The sequence below is a fragment of the Eretmochelys imbricata genome, chromosome 9, assembly GCF_965152235.1.
Source record: "Eretmochelys imbricata isolate rEreImb1 chromosome 9, rEreImb1.hap1, whole genome shotgun sequence".
In the NCBI taxonomy this organism is placed as follows: Eukaryota; Metazoa; Chordata; order Testudines; family Cheloniidae; genus Eretmochelys; species Eretmochelys imbricata.
The window spans coordinates 9,637,303-9,660,928 of NC_135580.1; the positions used below are offsets into that span (position 1 = coordinate 9,637,303).

The window sequence follows — 23,626 nt, forward strand, 5'->3', positions numbered from 1 at the left end:
TTCTGTGTGGCAGCTTCTCTCCCTTTGCACCACAGTTTGCAATGAAAAGCAAGTCACCTTTTTTATTAATAAAAAAAAATTGCAGAGTGCTGGAGCATTCCACATTAGTGCTCACTTTTCTGGTGCAACATCTTGCCATTTGTGAGGGTTGCGCCGGAAGGCATTAGAATGGCTCAGCTGTGTGTCACAGGCTCTGTATTGCTAATAGAGATTCTCCTTTACCTGTGTCACGGAGTGTAGGGGAGTCAGGGCCCTACATCCCCACTTCCTGCGATTCACTGTGATGCTCAGCCAGCCAGTAAAATGGAAGGTTTATTGGACGATAGGAACACAGTCCCAACCAGAGCTTGTAGGTACAACCAGGACCCCTCAGTCAAGGGGGGGGAGGGGAGAGGAAGGTGTAAGGGAGCTTATATCCCAGCCCTGGGGCTCCCTCCATTTCCCCAGCCAGCTCCAAACTGAAACCCCCTCCAGCCGTCTCACCTGCCTCCCACTGGTTCCTGCTCCAGCCTTTGTCCAGTTTCCCGGGCAGAAGGTGTCACCTGGCCCCAACCCCCCTCCTGGGCTCTCATGTTACATGCTCAGGTATCTTCCCTCAAGGAAAGTCTCCCATCCCCAATGCAGACAGTTCCAGAAAACCTCCCCTGCAACATTCCCAGGTCAACACTCCCCACTCCCTGCTGTGTCACAACCTGAACGATTAGGGCTTGCACAGGAAGAGCTGAGTCCAATCCTCACCAAAGCTGTGAGGTTCCAAGTGGCTGTGTGCACCATGATTTGTTGCTGTTACACATTTCTCTCTCCTATGACATTACAGTTTATTTACTGCCATGTATAACAGCAAGAGGAACCAGTTGATTTTGTCTGATATCAGATATCCACTACCCTGATCGGTCAAAAAGATTTATTCACATTAGGCATGTAAATCAGACCATCTCTTCTTGACTCCTGAACTCTGTATCAGTGCTGTGTCAAAAGCCCTGTTCCCCCTGTTGTTCTAACTCCTTCCCCTCCCTCACAACTTCTGCCTTTGGCATACGTGCCAGTTTTTGGAAGCTGTTTGGGCATAAGATCAGCTGAAGGCTGGGGTTGGGTGAACTGTTATTCAAAAGCCTTTGGCCTCAAATACTAGACATACAGGGAGGTGAGCTAGAAGCTTGAAAACTGAAACAGACCCAGCCCACCTGAAAGGCTACTGAAAAACCCACAGTGGCTTTGCAAAGTCACCATTTGCCATAATTCTCTGCTCCTTGTCTCCTACATTCTGTGATTCTTAAACTGAAGATATTTAGCAATGTGAAATACATATGTAGTATAGCAGGGGCAGGGGGGGAGGGAATCTATGAACTGCCTATTTAAATGTTTGGGTCCTCTAAGAGCAAATGCCTTATAGTTAAATCCTGTTGTTTCATTTCCTTTGCAAAGGTTGGCCCAGCAGGCAGATGCCCTCGCTAGACACCTTTGAGGATTTCGAAGCCATCCCATCCAGCACGGATGAACTCTCCAACTCTTCTGACATGGAGGAAGAGGCCAATCCTAACAATGTAATTCTTTTCACTCCCATCACATTGTAAGCCTAGCCTAGAATGGGCATAAACTGCAGCGTTTGGATCCATGCATTTCCGAAGTTATGGGGTGTTTTAATTAGGGGGCTTGATTTGGTTCTAGGATGGGGGCAAAAGTTCAGAACTGGAACGGGGTGCAGATTTCCCTGAAGTTCAGGGCAGTTCACACATTCCTGGTGTTGGTTTTAGACCATCTTAGGTTTTCAAGAACCGTAAGATCTAAGGCTAGGCTACTGTATGTAGGTATAAGATTTAGCAGTGCCCAGAATGCCCATCCAGCCGGCACTTCTAATGTTTCACAGTACTGGTAGCCCCAGAGCTCTGTAAACATACTGACATGCCCAGGCATTGCTTTGGGAGGCATTGAATTCTTCCCTAGGTTGTTTTGCCAGCCAGAATCACAGAAAGTCTCACTCACTTTTAACCTCCTGATTTAAATTATGTTTAAATATATTAGATACAGAAACAGGGGGAAATAACATAGTCCCTTCCCCTCACCCCTACACCTTTTTTGGTTCCCAAAACTCAGAAGGGTCTAAAACCAACCGTTATTTTGCTTTTCTCCAAAGTGAGAAATCATCCCAATGACTGGAACAATATGTTGTCATTAATATTACACCCAAGCTCAGATATTGTCAGTCTCATCCTATAGGCAGCACTCGTGAGGCCACATCTGGAGTATTGCGTCCAGTTTTGGGTCCCCCCACTACAGAAAGGATGTGGACAAATTAGAGAGAGTCCAGCAGAGGGCAACGAAAATGATCAGGGGGCTGGGGCATATGACTTATGAGGAGAGGCTGAGGGAACTGGGCTTATTTAGTCTGCAGAAGAGAAGAGTGAGGGGGGATTTGATAGCAACCTTCTACTACCTGAATGGGGGTTCCAAAGAAGATGGAGTTAGGCTGTTTTCAGTGATACCAGATGACAGCACAAGGAGTAATGGTCTCAAGTTGCAGTGGGGGAGGTCTAGGTTGGATATTAGGAAAAAACTGTTTTATTAGGAGGGTGGTGAAGCACTGGAATGGGTTTCCTAGGGAGGTGGTGAAATCTCCATCTTTAGAGGCTTTTAAGGCCCAGCTTGACAAAGCCCTGGCTGGGATGATTTAGTTGGGGATTGGTCCTGCTTTGAGCAGGGGGTGGGACTAGATGACCTCCTAAGATATCTTCCAACTCTAAACTTCTATGATTCTATGAATCATCACAGCCCCGCTATAAACCCCATAAATAAAGGGGTGAGGGGTGCTGATTCCATTTTTACTTATACCATCTTTGTACTGGTCCACTGACGTCAATGGGCCTTACTCCTGATATACACCAGCGTCACTGAGAGCAGAAGCAAACACAGGAATGGAAAAAGAAGCCCAAACTGCAGTACAAGTTCATTCATTCGTTTGGGCTCTTCTACAGCGCCTCTTTCTGTAGCATCTGGGAACTTCACATTCCCTTTAAAAATAAGTAAATTCAAACACATCTGGATCACCCAAACTGATGACTCCATAAAATCAAACAGAAACCCACTGTCAGAATGATGGCTGATTTATTAATTGCGGAGTTTGAATAGGCAGTGAGTCCTGCACTGATACCTGAATATCACTAACCTCACGCGCTGACCAAAAATAAAAGAATGAAAAAGCTACGACATTCCCAGAAGAATAAATCTCTGCAAAGCCTAGCTCATTATGTTAACCAGAAAGTCTCTCTCTTTTGTTTCCTCCCTTCATGGTAACTATATGCTGTATTGTTTCATTGGTTTTAGGGGTCCAATCTTTTACGGGTAGAAGGAAGTTATGAAACCTGTTTTCCAGAGTCTCTCACTCTAGAAAATGGAGGTTTAGTGCATTTTGTACAGGAAGGAGAAAATGGACAATGGTAAGTACAAAAGAGAAAGTTGCAGCTAGGACAGCTGTAACCACATGTAAGAGGTGGAAAAACTAATTAGAAGGATCTGAAAACATCTGCAGAAACGAAACCCAAAGCAGGAGGAAACCTATAGAAAATAGAGAGAACCCCACCTTGTACGGTCTGGGGCAGAGTCTAACATGGCCTAAAGATGGGTTATTATGTACAAGGGATATAGTCTCTCTGTGATACATTCACATAACCCATTTGCACCAAGGAGATACATTGGCACCATTGTACACTTATACCAGTGGGACCATTGTATGCCTAGCACCTGCAGCTCCTCTTGAAGTCAAGAATTTCTTCTGTCCACTGGGCTCAGCCCCTCTCTGGATCAGCTGTGTATTGAGGGTAGGATGAGGTTAACATGTATTTGAAAAGTTACTGTGTCAGATGTGGAGTCTAAATTCAACCACCAGAGTACGAAACAGAGGGGTTTTAGTCCTGCTTCAAGAGTGAAAGGGTAATTAATCCCTGTAACAACTTACCAAGGGTTGTGGTGGGTTCTCCATCACTCGCCATTTTTAAATCAGGGTTCGATGTTTTTCTAAAAGATCTGCTCTAGGAATTACTTGGGGGAAGTTCTCTGGCCTGTGTTTGAAGGTCAGACTGGATGATCGCAATGGTCCCCTCTGGCTCTGGATTCTATGGATCAGAGCCCAGCTTTAACAAAGGGGTCACTACGAATACCCCCACAGTTTAATAAACTAATCTACTAGTAACTTTTCTGATTCACCCCAGTGTGACAGGAGAGGCTCCTCCAATCGCTCCGCAGTCATGCTGCGTGACTCAAGTGCAGTGACCCTGGCCGGTCCCACCTAGTCCCCTGTGGCCAGTAGTGGCTGGACATGAGGCTTGGGTGGAGAGAGACAAGAAACCAGAGGGGATGGGAAATAGTTGGGCCTCTGGCAGGGGTGAGGCGCACCCTTGGGAACAGAGGAAAATATACCAGTGGCTGCATCCTGCTCTCACTTACATCAGTGCAAGTCCATTGGTCAAAGGTGGGATAAGTTAGATTCCCTTGCAGTCATTTAGGCTGCCTCTGCACTGCGAGCTACGGGCATGATTCCCAGCTCACCAGACGTACTCGCCTTAGCTCTCATCAAGCGAGGATACTAAAAATAGCAGTGTGGCCATGGCACAGGCTACTGCCCTGAGTACCAACCCGCCTGAACGTACGTGGCACATACGTGGGGTGCCGAGCTTCGCGCGAGACCATCTACGCAAGCTGGGAATCACATCCCTAGCGCACGGTGTAGAAAGAGCCCTAGGCTCCCTGAGACTTGGACGCCCTTAAGACTTCCTTCTACCTCCGTACGGATGAATGACTGTCGGGAATTCTAAACGGGTGTAACTTGCATGCCAAGAGGCTGGGATATGGTGTAAGTCATAGCGTGGCCCCCTATAATTGACTTCTTGCCCTGTCCTAGTAGGTCCCTTTCCTGCCACACTCTCCTTTGACTAGTCCTTGAATGTGGGAGTTACACTCATTTAGACTCCGTTAGGCTACCTTACAGCCAGACTCAGGGGGCCAAAGTCAGGGGTGATGTGTAGGTGATGGGGTGGGAGTAAGTTTCATGTTGGGAGTCAGGTGTGAGTCTGAGTTAATACAGCCAAGGGGGGCTTAGTCAGTGTCACATTCAGACTGAAGGGGAAGACAAAGTTGTCAGATACCTCATCTTAGACACCTCCTGGAGACGCCTCTGAATTTGTCCCACCATCTCAAAAACATTGGCCAGATCTGGAGCTTCACTATTTCCCCTTGCCTATTCCTTCCTCCCCCCCCGCCCCCCAACTGTTCCTCAGACGTTCTTGTTAAACCCTGGATTTGTGCTGGAAATGGCCCACCTTCATTATCATACACATTGTAAGGAGAGTGATCACTTTAGATAAGCTATTACCAACAGGAGAGTGGGGTGGTGGGGGGCGGGGGGGAGAAAACCTGGATTTGTGCTGGAAATGGTCCACCTTGATTATCATACACATTGTAAGGAGCGTGATCACTTTAGATAAGCTATTACCAGCAGGAGAGTGGGGTGAGGGGAGAGAACCATTTTTTCATGGTCTGTGTGTATAAAAACATCTTTTGTATTTTCCACGGTATGCATCCGATGAAGCGAGCCGTAGCTCACGAAAGCTCATGCTCAAATAAATTGGTTAGCTCTAAGGTGCCACAAGTCCTCCTTGTCTTTTTGCGAATACAGACTAACACGGCTGCTCCTCTGAAACCTGCCACACAGTGTGTGTCTTTGCAGTGAGCAGATTCAGAGACCCTGTAGCACAGTCACACCCTCAGGCTGCTGGCCCCGTGCACAGCCGCCCCAGAATTGGGGAAGGGCTAAGGTGAGCTTTACATCGCCACCCTAGCAATCTACACCTCCCACCCCTGCTGCTCTTTGGCCGTAGCTGAGGAGTTACCCCTATAACGTGCATTTTCATGAAGAACTGTACCAGTGGGAAGGGAGGTGGGGAAATGCATTGACTGCTCACTCTGAATTTCCAGGTTAGTAAAGAAGCTGGCTTCTGAGAAAAGCGATTGGGTTCCTTCCAGTGTGTTACAGCCAGCAGAAGGCGATAGTAACAGTATCCTTAGGAAGAACAATGCAGGTAATAAAGAGTTTCTAATGGGGTTTTAAAAGCTCTTTGATTTTCTGTTTTTGTTAATGAAAAGGCACGTTGGCACCTGATCAAACATACACATGACAGTACAATATGTCTTCAATCTAACTGTCTCACTGGAGCAGGGCTAGAGGTGGCATTTCAGTCCCAGTTGGAGTTCAAGGTTCAAACCCACGATCAGGGCTATGGTTCAGGTTTGGATTTGATGACATCAAAATCTCATGAACTGTTGTTGCGGAGCAGGTGCTCTCACAATATTTCCACCACCTTGGGCTAACGTTTTTTCAAGAAGGGCTGTCCCGGTGAGATTTCAGTCAAACCAGAACTAGAAATAGTCCTTTTCCAGTTTCGGATCTGACCCAAAACCCAAACCGTAGGGCAGGGATTGGATATAGAGAGTTGCATCTGAGCACCCTCTGAAAATCCGGTTTAACATTACAATTTTGGCCCCTCTTTATAAATATCGGGCTGAAATCTGCCTTCAGTTACATCTTGCATTGGAAACAAAATGTAACTGAGAGCAGAACCTGTCATGATCCATTTACTTGAGATCTGAAGGTGAGAGCTAATGATGGTTTTGTTGTTGTTTTTCAATTTGCTAAGATTTAGGAAAGCACTTTTGAAAATTAACAAGAATTTCTTGCTGCAGTTTAAGAGAAACACATGGTAGTTAAAGCTGGAACCTAATGAATCAGTGTTCCACCTAGACCAATGTCCTGCCACTGACACTAACTTATAACCAATGCTCCAGAAGAAAACCAAAAACACATGATGTACCTAACCAGTTGTTCAAGGGAATTCCTTCCTGACCCTACCTGATGATCAGCTAGTGCCATGAAGCATGAGGGTTGAGATTAGGTTTTTTTCAATTTTATTTTACTGCTGTATACTTATTAATAGCAAACCTCCATATTGTAGCTTACAAGTCCTTGAGATATCCCTGTAGTGACAACCTGTGTGTGTTTGTTTTTCAGAAGTGTACAATGATACATGCAGCATGGCCCTGGCAGACACTGAAATTAAGGAAAGTGAGCTGGCCAGAAGCTTAACGGCAGAACAGAGGGCTGGGAGTTGAACTGCAGGACAGGTTTTCCTCAGGACTCCTTTCTCTTCTTTGTTTGTTTTGGTGGATGCTGGATCAAGTCACCTTTTCCACAAGCTCTGAGCTTCAGAATTCATTCCAACCACATTGACAGGAAAGCTGCTAGGTCCAAGGCATGAGCGGGAAAACTGAAGGAGCATTAAAAATTCAAACGGCATCAAAATCATCTTCAGTATTGAACAGAAAAAAATGCTTCTCGCATTGTTTATTGAATCATTGGATAGGATGTGGCCTAAATTAGGTCGACAGCAAAGTGAAAAGTTACTATGCACTCACCTTGTGGCTACATCGCTTGGACGTTGGGTTACTTCAGAAGAACATGGTCACCAGTTACTGCTCCACCATGGGAATGTCCTGGATTGTTTCTGTTCATTTGGCTCTGCTGCTGTGCCTTCCGCTGCCTCCCTTAACTCCACTGGATAGAAAATGATGTGTTCAGTCATTTCTAACTGATCATTAACAGGAACAGAAAACTGCAGGGTAGTGGTGGGGGAAATACAAGTCCCGAATCAATGAAGCTTAGCACAGCGATGGTGTGACTGCTTCCTCTCAGTGAATAGCCTTCTGTTTACAAGATCTTTGGAGGAGACTTGACTAAGAGGTGGCGATTCAGACTGAGGCAGGAACCAATATATGGCAACTATTGTGACATTTTGAGGTCTTTTTGCAGTATAAACAAATTCTTTCCCCCAGTCTGTGGGTTTTGGATCACATCCCTCCACATTTGGTGCTGATAATTCTGTTGAATGCCATTTAACGTTCTACATTCGAGTAGACTGCATGCTGTACACTTTCTCTGTGTGCTGGACTTTGGACTAGGTACGGTTCATCCCCATATGGTATCAGACTATACTTCGGCATTTGCAAATGGGCAGGTGGGCTTTAGAAGCTCGGAGGAATAGATAAAGTGTTATCGTTATATGCTTCTTTCCAGGACATTTTATTAAGGACTGTACCAAATCTCTGCAGCATAAGGATATCACGGAGATCCGTAAAATTCCTACAGAAATCATTAACTCTTTCAGAGCAGGTCCGATGGCATTTGCATGGCCGCAATTTGATGCAAAATGGGAGTTTTAGATCCCACAAAGCTGCTAGTACCTTAAGTTTTGCAAACGTAAATATTGACCTAGGACTGTGAAAACAGAAAAAGACAGAAAGAAATTATGCTAGAGAGCTCAAAAGTTAGTGATTGATTTTGACTAAACGAGACCTTTTCTGTACCATGATTAGTGATGCCCCGTATAAATTAAAGGCTATCATAGCACTGAAAAGGGAGAAAAGGCCAAACCAAAAGCAAAGCACTCATTATGAATTGTACCATGGGCAAAATAGGACGATGAATTAATAATGCTTTAAACTATGGTTTCATTGCAGGGACACAAGTGTTTTTCTTTGTATCGTGGAGGTTTTGGGGGGGTTGATGGCGCAATTACCATGATACAGCAAAGCATTGAAGCACGTGAATAGTCCCAGCAAAGATAAAATTAAGGCACAGGCTTAATTATACCTTGCTGAATTGGAGCTCTAGAGAGCATATTGGTTTAATGATGAGTTTGACTGCGGTACCAAACAGAATGAATGCTGGCTTAGAACACCAAGTTGCTCATCCAACCTCCAAATACCTAACTCCTTTGATTTGTGCTGCTTTCTGTTTTGCTGATTTGTGTCTAGAGGAAACATGATTCAGTGGGACAGAGCCTTCCCTCTTTTACTGAAGTCAGTGCTGCTGCACTGAAATAAGGATTTGGCCCATGTTGTCCTGCGGATAGATCTCATTTACACTAAATGACATTCAGGCCCAGTATTGCCCTGAGGAACAAACACACACAACTCCTGCAGAAGTCATGTGAGCGACTTGAAGGCAAAGTCAAGTCCCTCCAGTCCCCAATACAATGAAATTTTCTCAGAGTGAAGTCATTTTCTTCCCCACAGGATAACTTCACTGAGACATCCTTGTTATTATCAGTAGCGTATGCAGTACTGCACTAATGAAATTGCCAAACCTCAGATTTATTTGTACTGTTATTGTTGACATGTGGAAAGGCCAAACATTGCACTTTGGAATCTCTCTAGAGGAAAGGCTAGGATTTGACATTATTGTTGTTGTTGATAAAATATCCGTCTCCCAGGAGTGGGAGCCAGTGGGGTCTATCTTTAGAGGACAGGAAATCAGGAATCCTTTGGGTTCTGTTCCTGCCTCTGCCTCTTGCAGTGTTAACTTGGGCCAAATCCCTTAACCCCTCAGTGCCTCTGTTTCCCCATCCGTAAAATGGGATGATGACATTTTGTTATGTGCAGAAGGTGTCAGCTTACAGTCTCCCCTCACTCAGCCCTGCAGCTGGGTGCCAGCAGGTGCACCTAAGGTGGGGGGACCCCTGGCCCTGAACCCAGGCTGGACACCTGTGCCCTCTTGGGCAGTGAGTGAAGCAACAACAGATTTGATAGCTGTCTCCCCCCACACATACACCCCTTTATGTTCAAGGAGCACTTGCATAACATCCTGCTTGGGTCCTACTTGGGCACCCTGGGACTAGTGCGGGGACAGGTTTTCTTTTCCTTCAGTGCACCATGGCAACAACAGCTGCAAAATTATAGTTTGGATTTTAACTACTTCCCCCCCCCACACACCTTTTTTTAATAACAGTTTCTGCACATTTCTGACACTTTTTTTCAAACAAAGTTTGTCCTGGTTTGACCAAGGTCTGTAGGTCACGCTGATACCATGAACATACTGAAGAGGGAGAGAATCATTCACTACCATGTGGCTGTGTGAATTGGATACAGCACTCAGGTTTCAGTCATGGTTGGGGGCTGGTTAGAACGCAGCTGGCCACAGATACAGCTTAGATGCTTGATGCTCTTGCTGCCTAGCAAGCCTTCAACAGTGTTTTAGCTGTGTCCGTGACCCTTGCTACCAAGAGCCCAAGGCTTCTTGTTTGGTCCTGTCCCATCCACTTTACAAGCTCAGACCATATTTTATCCATTTTGGCCATTGCTGTGTTGTAGCTGGGTACCCTGAGATGGCTGGTTTTTACATTGTCGTATCAACCTTCGACTGAGTCCTGTATTGCTGGGGTTTTATAATAAAGTTCAAATGCTTTTGTTTTATGAGGAGTCAAAGTTTAAGCTGACGACAATTTGTTGAGTAGATGAGCCCTAAATCACAGTCTCATGACATGTTTACACTGTTTGGAGAAGGTTTGATAGCTGCCAGGATGTTTAAAAATGGTGGTTGCTAACAGGCTTCAACCAGTGCTTAATTTGAAAGGAAAGAGGTGCCAGGGCTCAAGCAATTAGGGGCTCAATCAATTTTTTTTTATATTCATAACTGATGCGGCAAGCCCAGAGGTGCCAGGGCTATGAACTGTCGAACCTAGAGGTGCTCAGCCCTGGCAAGCCCTAGCATAAATTAAGCCCTGGCTTCCACTCTCAAGGTCTCAGGCCCAGTCTATGCTATAAAAATAACCAGGCCTCAGCCTCCACTAGTTTTATGGAGTAGAGATGCGGGCCCACAGTCTTGACACACAGTTGCCCAACCATGTTCTAACGGTGGCTTTCCTTGCCGGCGGGAATCGAGATTTGTGTGATTGGTGTTCCGCTTGCTTAACCATTTTAGTAGCCAGCCTTTGAGATTTCAAACAGGCTTGGGTGGCAGAAAGATCAGGAGCTTCCTTTAAAAAAAAAAAAAGTGCTTTGGGTCTGATTTGCTGTTAGATGATCGGAAGTATTTAAAGCAGCCAGATTGTGTAGTTCCACCAGCAGCTGAAGTGGAAAGTTGCTACTAAGATTTCTGCTGCCCAGCTGAGAATTGGTACGGTTCGTAATGCTTACATATTTTCCATGTTGATGCTGATGTATTTGTATATTATGACTGATGAGAGATAATCAGACAGGGAAAAAGCACAGAACTCTCTCGATAACTTGCCTGTCTCCCCTTCCCCCCACACCCCAGTCACGACAGAATGTATGAATTTATAACCCACAACCACCAAGTGTGTGAATCTGGAATTTCTGTAAATAGGCCATTCTGAACTGTGTAAAACCACACTTTGTTTGGTCTTTATAAAAAGTATAAATACTGTAGTACAAAACACTCTGTGTAGTTGGTATTTCTGTGCAATATAAGGAGAAAAATGAGCTTGTCATTCATTTTAAATGAGAGGGGCTTAGTAAGGTCCCATCTACACAGCTGAAAAATTTATGCTTATGTTGAATTTAGCCTTAGTTATGACCATCACATATTTGGCCACAAAAGATATGAAACCATTTTTCCTTTACAGATCTCCCTTAATCGTGTCCCTGAATCATGTTAAACACTTAGAGAAGTCCAAGGCTTTACCTAGGGTTCAACAGCATGGTTAAGACTCATGTAAGCTAAGACTGTAACCAGATCATGGAACAAACCCATATTGTAGCTGGGTTCCCCAACACATTTATAAATGGGCCCTAAGCAATGTATTTGCAGTGTATAATTTGGACTTTAATTGTGTGTTTTGCAAGCTATCTACACAGCCTGAGCCAACTGCATGGGGTAACTCTGCAAAAGGACAGGGAGGTAAAATGCACAAACTGTCAGAATTTATTAAGCAAACTAAACCTGGAATATGTTTTGCCAAAATTTCAGAGCACATCCCAGATTGTATGAGCCAAAATTTTCTCATCTCACACCTAGTGTAACTCCATTATGGGGTTTACCCAGACCAGTAAGGGGTTCAGTCAAGTCACTCTCTGACTGGTAACCACAGGTATCCTCTGGTTGTGCAGCTTTGGTCCAGAGCGCTGACCCCAGCATCCTGCCAGCAGCCCACAAGCCTCACCCTGCCTTTGCCCAACTTGGTTATGCCTTGCAGGCCGACCTTGGTACCCTTCCAGCCCTCAGATCTTCCTGCTATGGGGACCAGTCCCTCTCACTGGATCCACACAGACAAAGTGTTAGGTCTGCTGCCTCTACAGAGTCAGTAAAACATGCCAACCTATCAGCTTACTAGAAGTACACACTTTAGCACTGATCTGACCCAGCACTGATGATTTATAATGAAAGCAAATCAAGTTTATTAACAAAAAAGCCTGGATTCAGTGATACCAAGGTAAAGAAATAAAAGGTAGAGATGGTTACAAGCAAACAGAAGTGAAAACACGCAGCTAAAAGTCTAAAACTTAATCTACCAAATTAGCCTTTGTTCAAGATGGTTTCTCTCACCCACAGTCTCCTTTTCAGCTTTGTATTGCCCAGCTTGGCGATGACCTAGCACAGAGATCAAATCGCTTGATTTCTTTGTCTCCTTAAGTGAAGGATCACTTAGGGGTTTGCTCCACCTCTCTTTATAATTCGGTGAGCCTTTAGAATAGATTTTTCCGGGCGGTTCATGCTGAGTAAGGAACAATGAGGTTTGGGAGATAAAGGTTCACGTTGATTTCTCTGCCACTAGTGGGTGCTTCTATGTAAATTATCTCTTCCTGCTGCAACCTCCAATACAAAAGAATAGCCCACTGAATTTGGGCCACACTTGGTTTGAGGCATTGGCCTCTCTCCTTTATCTGGAGGAAACTCGTTTACCAACTCCCCTGGATGAACCTGCGTTAAGCACCTTTTAGTCAAGACTTTAAAGCATTGTATCAGTGAGTAACCATAATTTCACATACCGCTTTGTTAAACACGTTTCACAATGATGTCACTGACCAGTGTGTCATTAGTTTTCAAATGATACCTCATAAGGCGTGTTTTGTACAATAACCATTCCTGTAGCATGCAGGGTGTGAGTATAGGGGTGCCTAGGGTCACACAGGGACCTAGGCATACATCTGAAGAAGTGGATATTCACCCATGAAAGCTTATGCTCCAATATGTCTGTTAGTCTATAAGGTGCCACAGGACTCTTTGCCACTTTTACAGATCCAGACTAACATGGCTACCCCTCTGATACAGGGACCTAGTAGAGTTACCTGTTTTATTCTGGTGTAAGTCAAAGGAAAACGGGGCTCATTCAGTTCCAAAGATTCCCCTCCCTCCCCCATTGCTAGAGTTTTCTCTCCACTTTTCTGCCTCCTTCAACCGCATTCCTCAAATAAACCCTCAGCTTTTTCAGCTGAATCCTTCTTGTTGTGCTTGTGAGTCCTTACAGTAGCTATCGCTGAACTACTTGGGGGCTTATGGCAGCAAATGGTCTGGAAGTCCCTGAAAGATTCGGTCCCTCTCTTGATTACACTGGAGTGAAGGAACATCCATTCGGTGAGCAATCTGCCTTTACTGAGAGATGCCAGCTTCACTCCCCAGCTTTGTCTGAATTGCCCCCGGCCGCCTTGCTCAGTTAACCCTTCTAATTAGAGAGAGGGAAAGCAATGTCTCTTCTGCTCTGGAGAAGGTTGAAATGATTGAATGCTGCAGTGACTGAAAGGAAAGAAGATACTGATTATCCAAGAGATTTGCTTGTCAGCCATCTCCCACTCATTCACCACAAAACAAGGGATTCTCAGGGCAGAAAAGAACCTAGAAGTTAAAGGGGTCCAGCCGCAGTATCGAGCAGTGGGGAGGCATGGAACCTCCGCACTCACCCTTTCTGGTAGAGCCCACCTTGGGCTGGATGGTTGGATGGGTCTTCCCTTTCTAGGTGCCCAAGGCAGAGCTGTGACTATCTGTCACAGTTGAGAGATGGCGACCCCTCTGGTCTGTTTGAGTGCACTTTCTCAGGCCTCATAGCTTTGCTCTCCTGTGGTGGAATCAAGCAATTCTCTCACTTTTTTAGACTGGGCCCAGGATTGCCGTATCATGTTTATCTTCCTTGCTTACCCAGCCAGTCTGACTGCGTTAGTACCCGTGGTTCTTCCCTTTGGGAGTTGCTGGCCAGCGGAGCATAAAGTGATCAGACGGCCGTCTCAAATCAAGACCAAGGTATTGTTTAATCTTCACAGTAGGAACAAAATAAAACATAAGAGCAAAAGGATTTTAAAACAACACACGTCTGTCTTACCAAGAGTCTAACCATCCTCCTGATGGGGACCCCAGTAGGTCTAACTTCCCCCAGAACCCACACAACCGGCTGTGGGTTCTTAGTCTCAAAAACCTATGTCTCTGGCCTTAAGGGAGTTTGTGTCTCTTTACACCTTCCTGAATCTTTTGATTTCCGCTCTTCAGAGGTACTGACTCCTTCCTGAGGAAGCCTGTCTGACAACCCTAGCAGGGGGTCACACCAGAGCACCAAAGTGATTTGCTCTGGCATTCTCCCGCCAGTGTTTGCTGTGCAGCATATATCTGGATTCCCTTCCCCCTTCCTGGTGCACTCCTTGGCAATCCTACTATTGAATTCACTCAAAATATACATTCAGCAAAATCCAGACCAACATATACAAGTCATAAATTATCATAGGCAACACCATATCCCTCACACTCTCTATTTTCTGGCTATTTTTCTCTTCTATTTCTCCCTCTGTTCCGCCATTTTCCTCCTTGTCCTTTTCCTTACCGGGGCCTGTTTTGTGGCTTCCCCTTCCTATTCCCCACTTCCCAGAAGCCTTTGCACTGCTCTAGGTACGAAGGACGAGTGCAGTGATAGCTGTGTATGGAGCACTTTTACCCTTGTTCTCCAAAAACTGCCCTGGCTCCGTATCTACACATGGGTGTGATCCACAGTGTTAATAGACTGATAAAACCTGTACAGTTTGGGGCCCTGTCTACCTCTGAGACTCTCTTTCACCCTGTGCTCCAACCTGATGCTTGAGCTCAGCCGAGGAGCCTGAGCCATCAGACCATACACATGAACGTTGCAGGTGTGGAGACAGACTTTCCAGTGATGGTCCCTCTGGTCTAGGATTTGCCTCCATTTTGGTCCCACAGGGCCTCAGAGTCGAGGTATAGCTCATCTCTCTCCTCAAAGGATTGTCTGAGGGTGCAGCGTGGAGGTGAGGGAGGCAGTTGTAAAGAACGAACTGAGAGGTATTTTGTGGTGAGTTTTCCTGGGTTGATATTTGTCAGCAAGTGATGTGACGCTCTGTTGTTTGAAACTTTTGATCATGTGCCCAGAGACTACATGGTGGGTTGTTTTATTAAATCTGAATGCAACTAAATAAGTAAAAATAAGGTGTACAAGAGAAAGAGAGAGAGAGAGAGAGCATTAAACAGCCTGTTTAAAAATTAAACCAACCAAGAAATAAATGTTAACCTCTTTCAGTGAATGTGTTCTCTGTAATACAGCCCATAGTCCAGTAGAGGGTGGCAGCTCTCTTGTTAACAACTCAGTAGGAGTTGGAAATATAGCTTAGTTTTAAAGCCCTCCCTGGCAAAGATTTATATGGGGGGCACAGGTATTATTCCAGCGTCCCTGAACAGAACTGGGGGGGTGGGGTCCGTGTTGCTAGAGGGCAGTAGCAGTTTATAAGTACATCGATGGTGAAATTAGCATATCATCTTATGCAAATGTTGATGGTTAAATTCTCCTATTGTATACGGAGGACCTGATTCTCCTCTGAGTTATGCTGGTGTAAATCAGAAGTCGCCACGGAGGTTACGCAGAGGTGAACCAGGCCCTGAATGCAGCAGCTACTAATGTGGCAGAAGCATTTCTTAGTGCAATGTCATTTATAATGTGCACTTCATTAAAATGTGTGCCACTAATGATATTGTGTTGTCACCTGCTTAGAGCAAAGGACTAGAAGCCAAAAGGATGCCTGGGTTCTAGTCCCAGCTAAGCCATTGATTGGCTGATTGTCAACAAGTCCCTTTGTGCCTGGAAATTCTCTTGCAGCTTCTGCTTTCACATTCTGTTCTGACCATTTCTAGGATCAGGGGGCCCTTTAGGACATAAATAGCCTCAGGTGACAGGCTGCACACATGTATGGGGATGAATCAATTTTTGCTTTGCTGCGTTTTCACAGTCCTGACATTTTGCTCTATGCAATGGCACCTCTTCTGAGAAGGGGAAAGATCCATCCCCAGGTCTGGCAGAGACGTGGGAAACATACCAGCACTGTTTTGGAATCGAGACTACTACTGTAAATTCCAGTCCTGTTCTTTCTGGTTCATGGTATTTGCAAAGGGTTAGCTCCTGAGGGACTCCTATCTTCTCTGGGGCGCTAGTGGGAGGGTTTGGGGCTCAAGAGACCAGGTGGTCTTCTAGAAAGCACAATGAGCAGATGCAGGCATATGCCTTGGGGATTGCTGGGAGAGCACAATATATAGTACCCCTTATCCTGCTGATGAAAGGTGCAGCATGCACCACTCCAAGCATATGGCATGTGTTGAGTCCCGTGGAAATAAATCCAGACACACACCGGTATGGGGTGCTCTTATCTGCAGAACTCCAGCAGTCTGCTCCTCATTCTTGCAGCTTGCATACTAGGCTAACTTCCAGTCATGGAATGGTTGTCAGAATAAAGTATTAGTACATCTCGACATGTCATTACTATGTGTTGAGGGACCTGGCCGTGCTCTTGACCCTGCTGGCCATGTTCAGCCCAGGTGGTCACACCTCACTGAGATCATGGAGCATGATTGGCTATGCTAGTCAGCATTGCCCGTAGTGCTCAAGAACTGCTAGCCAGCCCGTAGGCTTTGCCCGCCCCTCTGCTCATTCTAGCTGGGCTGTGTCTGGGTGGAGGTGGATGGACCTGGCTTCTTGCACCTGCCCCACTCAGTGCACTGTAAGTGTGCAAACCTCTACCTCTCCCAGCACTAAATTTAAATAAAGAATTTACCTCCCCCTCCCCAATTTTTTTTTTTAACCACACACTGGGGCAAAGTAACTTTCTCTCTCTGTTCCCCATTTAATGCTCAGTATTTTCAATCACTAAAACTGCAGCCTTCAAAGACAGCATCAAATAGCCCTACCTAGACGCTGGAAACCTAGGGACAACATTAAGCCACTCTGCGTAAGCTCTTGCTACCCACTTGATGGGCTGCAGAGCGGGAATGAAACACCTTGCTTAAAACACCAGTCCTTCCTGTTTTCACTTTCCAGCCATCATCAACCTTTTCCTCTGTGGTGGCTTAACACTGAGAAGACACTGGCTCCTCCCTGCTCCACCCCCTCTCTCTGTTCATGTGACTTAGTGGTGTCTGCACAGTTTGAAATTGATCTGCCTTTTGGGCAGGCATTTGTTCCTTACCTTTCAGCTCTACAAAGAGGAAGAGCAGCACCTTACCCCACAACTGCAGCTAGCCTCGATCCTGCCTCCACCATGGGCAGGCATGCTCTGGAGGTGGTGCTGCTAAACGTTGCCTGTGGTGAGTTATAGCCTTCCTAGTGCTTTATAACATCAAATGCAACCTCTGGACATTGCAAGTTTGTGTTTCTTTGCATTAAAAACATTATTTTTAATAACAGATTAACACATGGAGAACAAATTTGCTTCTATAAATAATGATGCAATTAATATGTTCCCATTGCTCAGAAATGTGCTAGTAAATATGGCTATAGCTTAAGCTTTGGTGCAGCCACCGTTCTGAGTTTTTGCTTTAGATATTTTTCCTTGCATTCTGTGTTGAAAGTAATCCTGAGCTTATGGTAGGTAAGGTAAATGCATTAATAAGAAGCAGATGATTTCAGTTAAAGAGATCCCCAAACAAACCTATGGAGCTCACGGAAAATATTAGAGTTACAAGAGTTAGATAAAGACCATGCTGGGCACCTAAAATGGCTAATGCACAGTTAATGGAGAGACATTAATCTATATGGTACACGACAGGAGTGAGGGGAAAACAGTTACATGGGATTAATCTAAATAAAAGTCAAAGGGCTAGATCCTGAGCTAGTGTAAATTACACCACTCCACTGAAGTCAGTGGAGCTACACTGATTTACACCAGTTGAGGATCTGGCCCAAAATATTAAGACATCTCTTAATACCCGCATTAACTAAGAAATATGTTGAGGAAATAGATGAAACTATCTGGACTTTGAATAATGGCTTGGTGGCTCTGCCGTGTCGTTCTGCACGGATTATTCACACCTAATGTGCAGGAAGCTTATAAGAATACAGTCAAAAATCTTTTCCAGAGCAGCATTAGCCACAGCAATACGCTCAGCAGGGGAAACATCAGATCAATTGTACAAACAGCAACTTCAGTAATCAACCTGGGCAAATTCTGCTTTCTGGTGTCCTGGGGTATATCTGGAATAGTTCCGCTGGAGTCCACAGGAATTGCTCTGAATTTATGTCACTGTAATGGAGAGCAGAACGAGACGGGGAGAAATGAAATGAACTGATAATGTTGTGCTGCCTTTAAGCAGTGGGAAGCTGCTTCCGAGGATCTTTTTCTATTTCAGATTCTCCCTTTTAGAAATTCTGTATGAGTTTTTGAAAAGTCTGCAGAGTAAAATTTCTCTGTATGTGGCTGTGGGAAGGGAAGCCTGGAGTCAAGGGCTGGGGGCCTGATCCAGTGTTTGGGGGCCTGAAAAGCTCCCACTGGATCTGACCCTTTATAAAACAACTAAATTAGGTGGATTCCCACTTCCTGAAGGCCTTGATCCAAAGCCAGCTGGAACTAATGGGAATAGTTCCATGGACTGCAATAAATGCTGGATCAGGCCTTACGTTTGTCCCTATTACCAGTCCATCACTTAAAAGCAGCCATGTATTGGGTACAGCATAAAAAGGGAAAACCCTGAGTGGCCACTGAGCAGTTAGTGTCGCTGAGTGTAAAGCTGGGCAAAGGGATTTGGATGAGAGAAAAATATATTGGCCAGTTTCTTTATTGCCTCATCCTATAGCTATTATTATTATTAATCAGGTTTACTATGGTAGGGCCTAAGGGTCAAGCAAGATCAGGGCCTCATTGTGCTAGGCACTGTACAAACAGAGTAGCAAACAGTCCCTGCTCCAAAGATCTCACAATTTAAACAGACCAGCCAGACACAGGGTGAGGGAAACAAATGTCATGTTAGTCCCACACTTTTGGCAGGGGGGCTGGTGGGAGGAGTTTACTTAGGAGGAGGTATCTTAAACAGAAAGATAAGGGAAAAGAAGGGGGGATCAGAGGGAACGGGTAGGGGAGAAGAGAGTAGAAGGGGCTCAGATTGCTGTAAAAACATGGGATATTGTCTTAAAGGAACAAAGGTTGAGATTTTCAAGGGACTTCGGATACACACTCTCCATTGCCATTCATGAAAATTGGGTGTCTAAATTCCTTTGGTGGCAGTGACAATCGCAGCCTGAATCAGTGGCTGTCTTCTCTTCCATCAGTGCATGAAAATGGAGATTTCAAACCCGGATTAGTGAAAAGGAACTTCGAAAACTGCCCTGTTCCTTCGATGTCAGACCACTTGAGCTCTATTAAAGTGGAAAGGACTGCAGGGTAAAAAAAAAAATGCAGTTCTCAGGGTCTGCAACGCTCACGAACTGAATCCTACATCAGCCAAGGTGGAAAGAGAGGCTTTAAAAAAGTTAAAAGTTTTCAAAAAATGAACTGCTGGGGTGCTGAGCGTCTAAAGAAGCAGCAGCGAGTTTACAGATAGCTTTGAGTCATTCTGACACAAAAATGAGATGGGGACTGTGACAGACGGACAATATCCGGAATATGTCTTATAGAACTAAGATAAACTGCTGTATATTGAATTAAGTTACACCTGATTGAATTAGGGTTATTACCTTTGGGGTACATCGTATTAAAAATGCAGTTGTGTCTGTGTTGTGGCATTACATGTAACTCCCAGTAGAAGGGGGATGGTAATGTACTTCTTCCATTATCAGCCCACTGAAGCCACACACACCTGGGTAGTTCAAACTGGATTCTCCAGAGACCAACAGAACAAGAAAGGAGTTTTAGATGTAAATAGGCTGATTTTATACAAGCTCAGGGCCTTCTTCCTGATCCAGCCAATGGACAGGACCCCTGGTTCATGGAGGGCCCCAATCCTTCGAGAAGGGTTGGAAGGACTGGGCCTACTGAGGCCCATAAGACTGGGTGTGCTTGTTCTGAGCTGGAGCTGTGATGAACTTTTAACCACAAGGAAACCCCTAGCATGGGGGGGGTTGAAGAACTGCTCCTGCCAGTGTCCACTATAGGGTGAACTCTGGTGAGCTTATTAGCATGCGTATGGGTTCTTTTATTGTTTTGAATGTGTTTTCTCTGTAGTGCTTTGTACCTTAAGAATTAAGTTGGCTTGCGGACAAAGACCTGTGTGGTAACTTATAACTGTAGCAATTACACCTGTTAACTGTCTCTGAAGAGAAAGCAAGCGGGCCTGCCTGGGCAGCCTGGCTGTGCTGGGAACAACACCGTGAAGGCAGGGAACTATGCTGCTGGAAGATACCCTGGTCAGAAAGCGAGGGACTCCACCCAAGAAAGGCAATGGGGAAGCTGGAAGCCTAAAAGTGGGTGACCTTGCTGGATCACTGAGGGGAAATACAGGTGCAGATGTCCTGAAGTGTTATGGAGCAATGGAAAGAGACATAGGCCTGATTCATCGTTGCATAATGGCTTCTTGTGCCAGAATAGCTGTTACAGGGATTCTAGAACAGGTGTAAGTCCCCCTGGTTAATAGCAACATCTCTATCAGTCAGGTTTGTCCTGGAGAAGGGGTATAACAAAACCATTTCAGAGGAAGGCTGGGGCTCAAAGAAGGGGTGGGCGGGCACCCCTATGCTTGACCTTTTCTACTTCTGCAATGGACATCCAGTGGATGCCACCTTCCAAGGGCACTTGGTCAGCTTTATTGGGCACTGGAACAGGCCCAGAGAATGCTGTGAAACCCACATCTGGAGAGCAATCCCAACAAGCAATGGGACATGTTTTCTGGGATGAAGCTCGCTCGTCCAAACGTCTTTTCAGAAGATGGAGCGAGCCACCTGAATGTGCAAGAGTAGCAACACTCTGACTGAGAGACACGAAAAAACCTGCCCCACTGTGGACTGGTTATGGACGTTAGGCTGGTGGAGAGATTTCGGGGTTTGTTAGTGACCAGGACTGGCCATGTGGAGACCCATCAAGTGATGGCTTCATTTTTGCTTTTCTAACCTACCAACCTCACTAGAGGAGCTGGTTGAAATTTTTCAAAGGAAATATTTTTAATAAAAAATGACATTTTGATGGAAAACATATTTTGAAAGATTTCATTTCCTGCCTCTTAATTTTTTCCTCTGAATTTTAAATTGAAAACATTATCAAAATGGGTATTGAAATTGTTTTGTGTACCAAAAGCTGAGCAGTACTGAACTCTTGTTGTATCTTCTCTATCTACATTAATTTAAATTTAAGGCTATTTCACAACCTTAAAGAAAACAAGTTAACTTGCAGCTTCCTCTTTTCTATTTTTGTTGGCTAATGCACCAAACCGCACAGCTCTGACCTTGTCTCAGTGGGACCCACAGTTCCAGGCGGATTTACACTAGCCTCAGAGGCTCACTGTGACCCTCCACGTAGCCCTTCTCTCTCTAGAGGCAAGGGTCACAGCCAATTGAGCCATTTTCATCATAAGACAACCAGGGAGGTGGGAAGAAGCAACCCTCTCTCGCACACTTTCTGTTGTCTCACAATCTCCGTGATTAACTGGGGGGACCCCGGACCCGCCCTCTACTCTGGGCTCCAGCCCAGGAACCCTAATAGTAGCAGCTATTGGTAGCTGACTTTCTGAAACAGGACAAGTACAATTCCCTGGGCTGCTTCCCCACAGCAGCCCCCACTTCCTCAACTTCTACTTCACCCTTATCTCAGGGCCTCCTTCATTGTGCCTGATAGGGTTTGTCCTGCCCAGTTTCTCCAGCAGCACAGCTTCCTCCTACAGTTCCTGATATGCCCCCCAGCTGACTAACTGGGAGGCTTTTAATTAGTTCCAGCCAGCCCTTGATTGGCATCAGGTGTCCCAATCAACGTAGCTGTCTCCACTGCTTTCTAGAAGGATCTTAATTGGCCCCAGGTGTCTTGATTAACCTGGAGCAACTGCCATTTGGTTACCATGGTAACAGGGATTTGTTTTGCCTGGGGCTCACAAACCTGTTTCTCACTATTTTCCTATAGTCAGCTGGCCTTGCCCCATCACATATCCCTCCCCTCTGCTCAACACCATAGAGTTGGGCAACATGGGGCACCAGGCAGTATACCCATGACAGGCCAACAGCCTTGCCGTGGTGGCTTCCAGGCCTGTGCCATATGCAGAACTGGAATGGTTGTAGGGATAAGAACCACCTGGTGACCCCTGCATTCTTTTCTTTATTCTGCTGCATCCACTGGAGGGGTGCATGGTCCATCACAAGAGTAAATCGCCGGCCTAAGAGGTAATAATGCAGTGTCTCCATGGCCCATTTGACAGCAAGGCATTCTCTTTCAACTACTGAGTATTTCTGTTCTCTTGGGAGAAGCTTTCTGCTTAGGTAGAGGATCGGGTGTTTCTCTTCTCCCACCATTTGTGACAGAACAGCCCCCAACCCCACCTCAGAAGCATCTGTTTGTAAAATAAATTCCTTGTTAAAGTCTGGAGCTATGAGTACGGGGTCATTACAGAGGGCTGTCTGAAGGTCTGTGAACGCCCCCTCTGCAGAGTCAGTCCACTTCACCATTTCTTGACTTCGGGCCTTTACCAGGTCCGTTTGGGGACTTGCCCTAGTGGCAAAGTGGGGAATAAAACGTCGGTAATACTCTACTACGCCTAGGAACGCGCAGACCTGCTTCTTCTAGGTCAGCCAGGGCCAGTTTTGAATCGCCTCTAGCTTATTCATTTGGGGCTTCACTATGCCCCTTCCTACAATATACCCCAGGTACTTAGCCTCTGCTAGCCCTATGGCGCATTTAGCAGGATTAGCAGTGAGGCCAGCCTGCCTTAAGGTGCGCAGTACTGCCTCAACTTTCGCCAAGTGGGTTACCCAGTCTGGTGTATGGATGATGACATCATCTAGGTATGCAGCTGCGTAACTAATATGGGGGCGCAGCAGCTTATCCATGGGGCACTGGAATGTGGCCAGAGCCCCATGTAGCCCGAAAGGGAGGACAGTGTACTCAAATAGCACCTCCGGGGTGGAGAATGCTATCTTCTCCTTAGCTTCTTTGGTCAGGGGAATCTGCCAATACTCTTTTGTCAAATCCAGGGTAGTCAGGAACCGGGCACTATCCAGTCGGTCAACCAGTTTGTCGATGCGTGGTCTGGGGTATGCATCGAATTTGGATATTTCATTCAGTCAGCGAAAGTCAATACAGAATCTTGTGGTACCGTCAGGTTTGGGCACTAGTACAATTGGACTGGACCACTGGCTGTGAGATTCTTCAATGACCCCTAATTCTAACATCTTCTTCACTTTGGCCTTGATCTCTTCTCTTTTGGCTGCTGGGATTCAGTAAGTTCTCAGTGTTCCCTTGGTTCTGGGGATCGTGCAGATATGGTGATAGGTCTCGGTCATCCCCTCTGGTTTCGTAGAGAACATGTTTCAGTTGTGGTTGATCATGTCAGCTGCCTGGACCTTTTGGTTAGGCATCAAGTTGGGTGATATCCTCACTTGCTTGTGTAGGTTATCCACTT

At 45.6% G+C, this 23,626-nt stretch overlaps 2 protein-coding genes across 3 annotated transcripts in view; both read left to right on the forward strand.

Annotated features, from left to right (window-relative positions):
- The window catches only part of MCF2L2 (MCF.2 cell line derived transforming sequence-like 2), a 308,714-nt gene extending 301,556 nt beyond the window's left edge, over window positions 1-7,158 (forward strand). Inside the window, exons 31-34 of the mRNA XM_077826650.1 lie at window positions 1,426-1,544; window positions 3,322-3,434; window positions 5,968-6,071; window positions 7,058-7,158. Coding sequence (XP_077682776.1) covers window positions 1,426-1,544; window positions 3,322-3,434; window positions 5,968-6,071; window positions 7,058-7,158 — 437 coding nt within the window. The remainder of the gene's footprint in view (window positions 1-1,425; window positions 1,545-3,321; window positions 3,435-5,967; window positions 6,072-7,057) is intronic.
- A 10,143-nt stretch (window positions 7,159-17,301) lies between these two features.
- Window positions 17,302-23,626, forward strand: part of LAMP3 (lysosomal associated membrane protein 3) — a 32,047-nt gene continuing 25,722 nt past the window's right edge. For both annotated transcript variants that reach the window (XM_077826354.1, XM_077826355.1), the window contains exon 1: window positions 17,302-17,404. In XM_077826354.1, coding sequence (XP_077682480.1) covers window positions 17,359-17,404 — 46 coding nt within the window. In that variant the 5' untranslated portion in view covers window positions 17,302-17,358. The remainder of the gene's footprint in view (window positions 17,405-23,626) is intronic.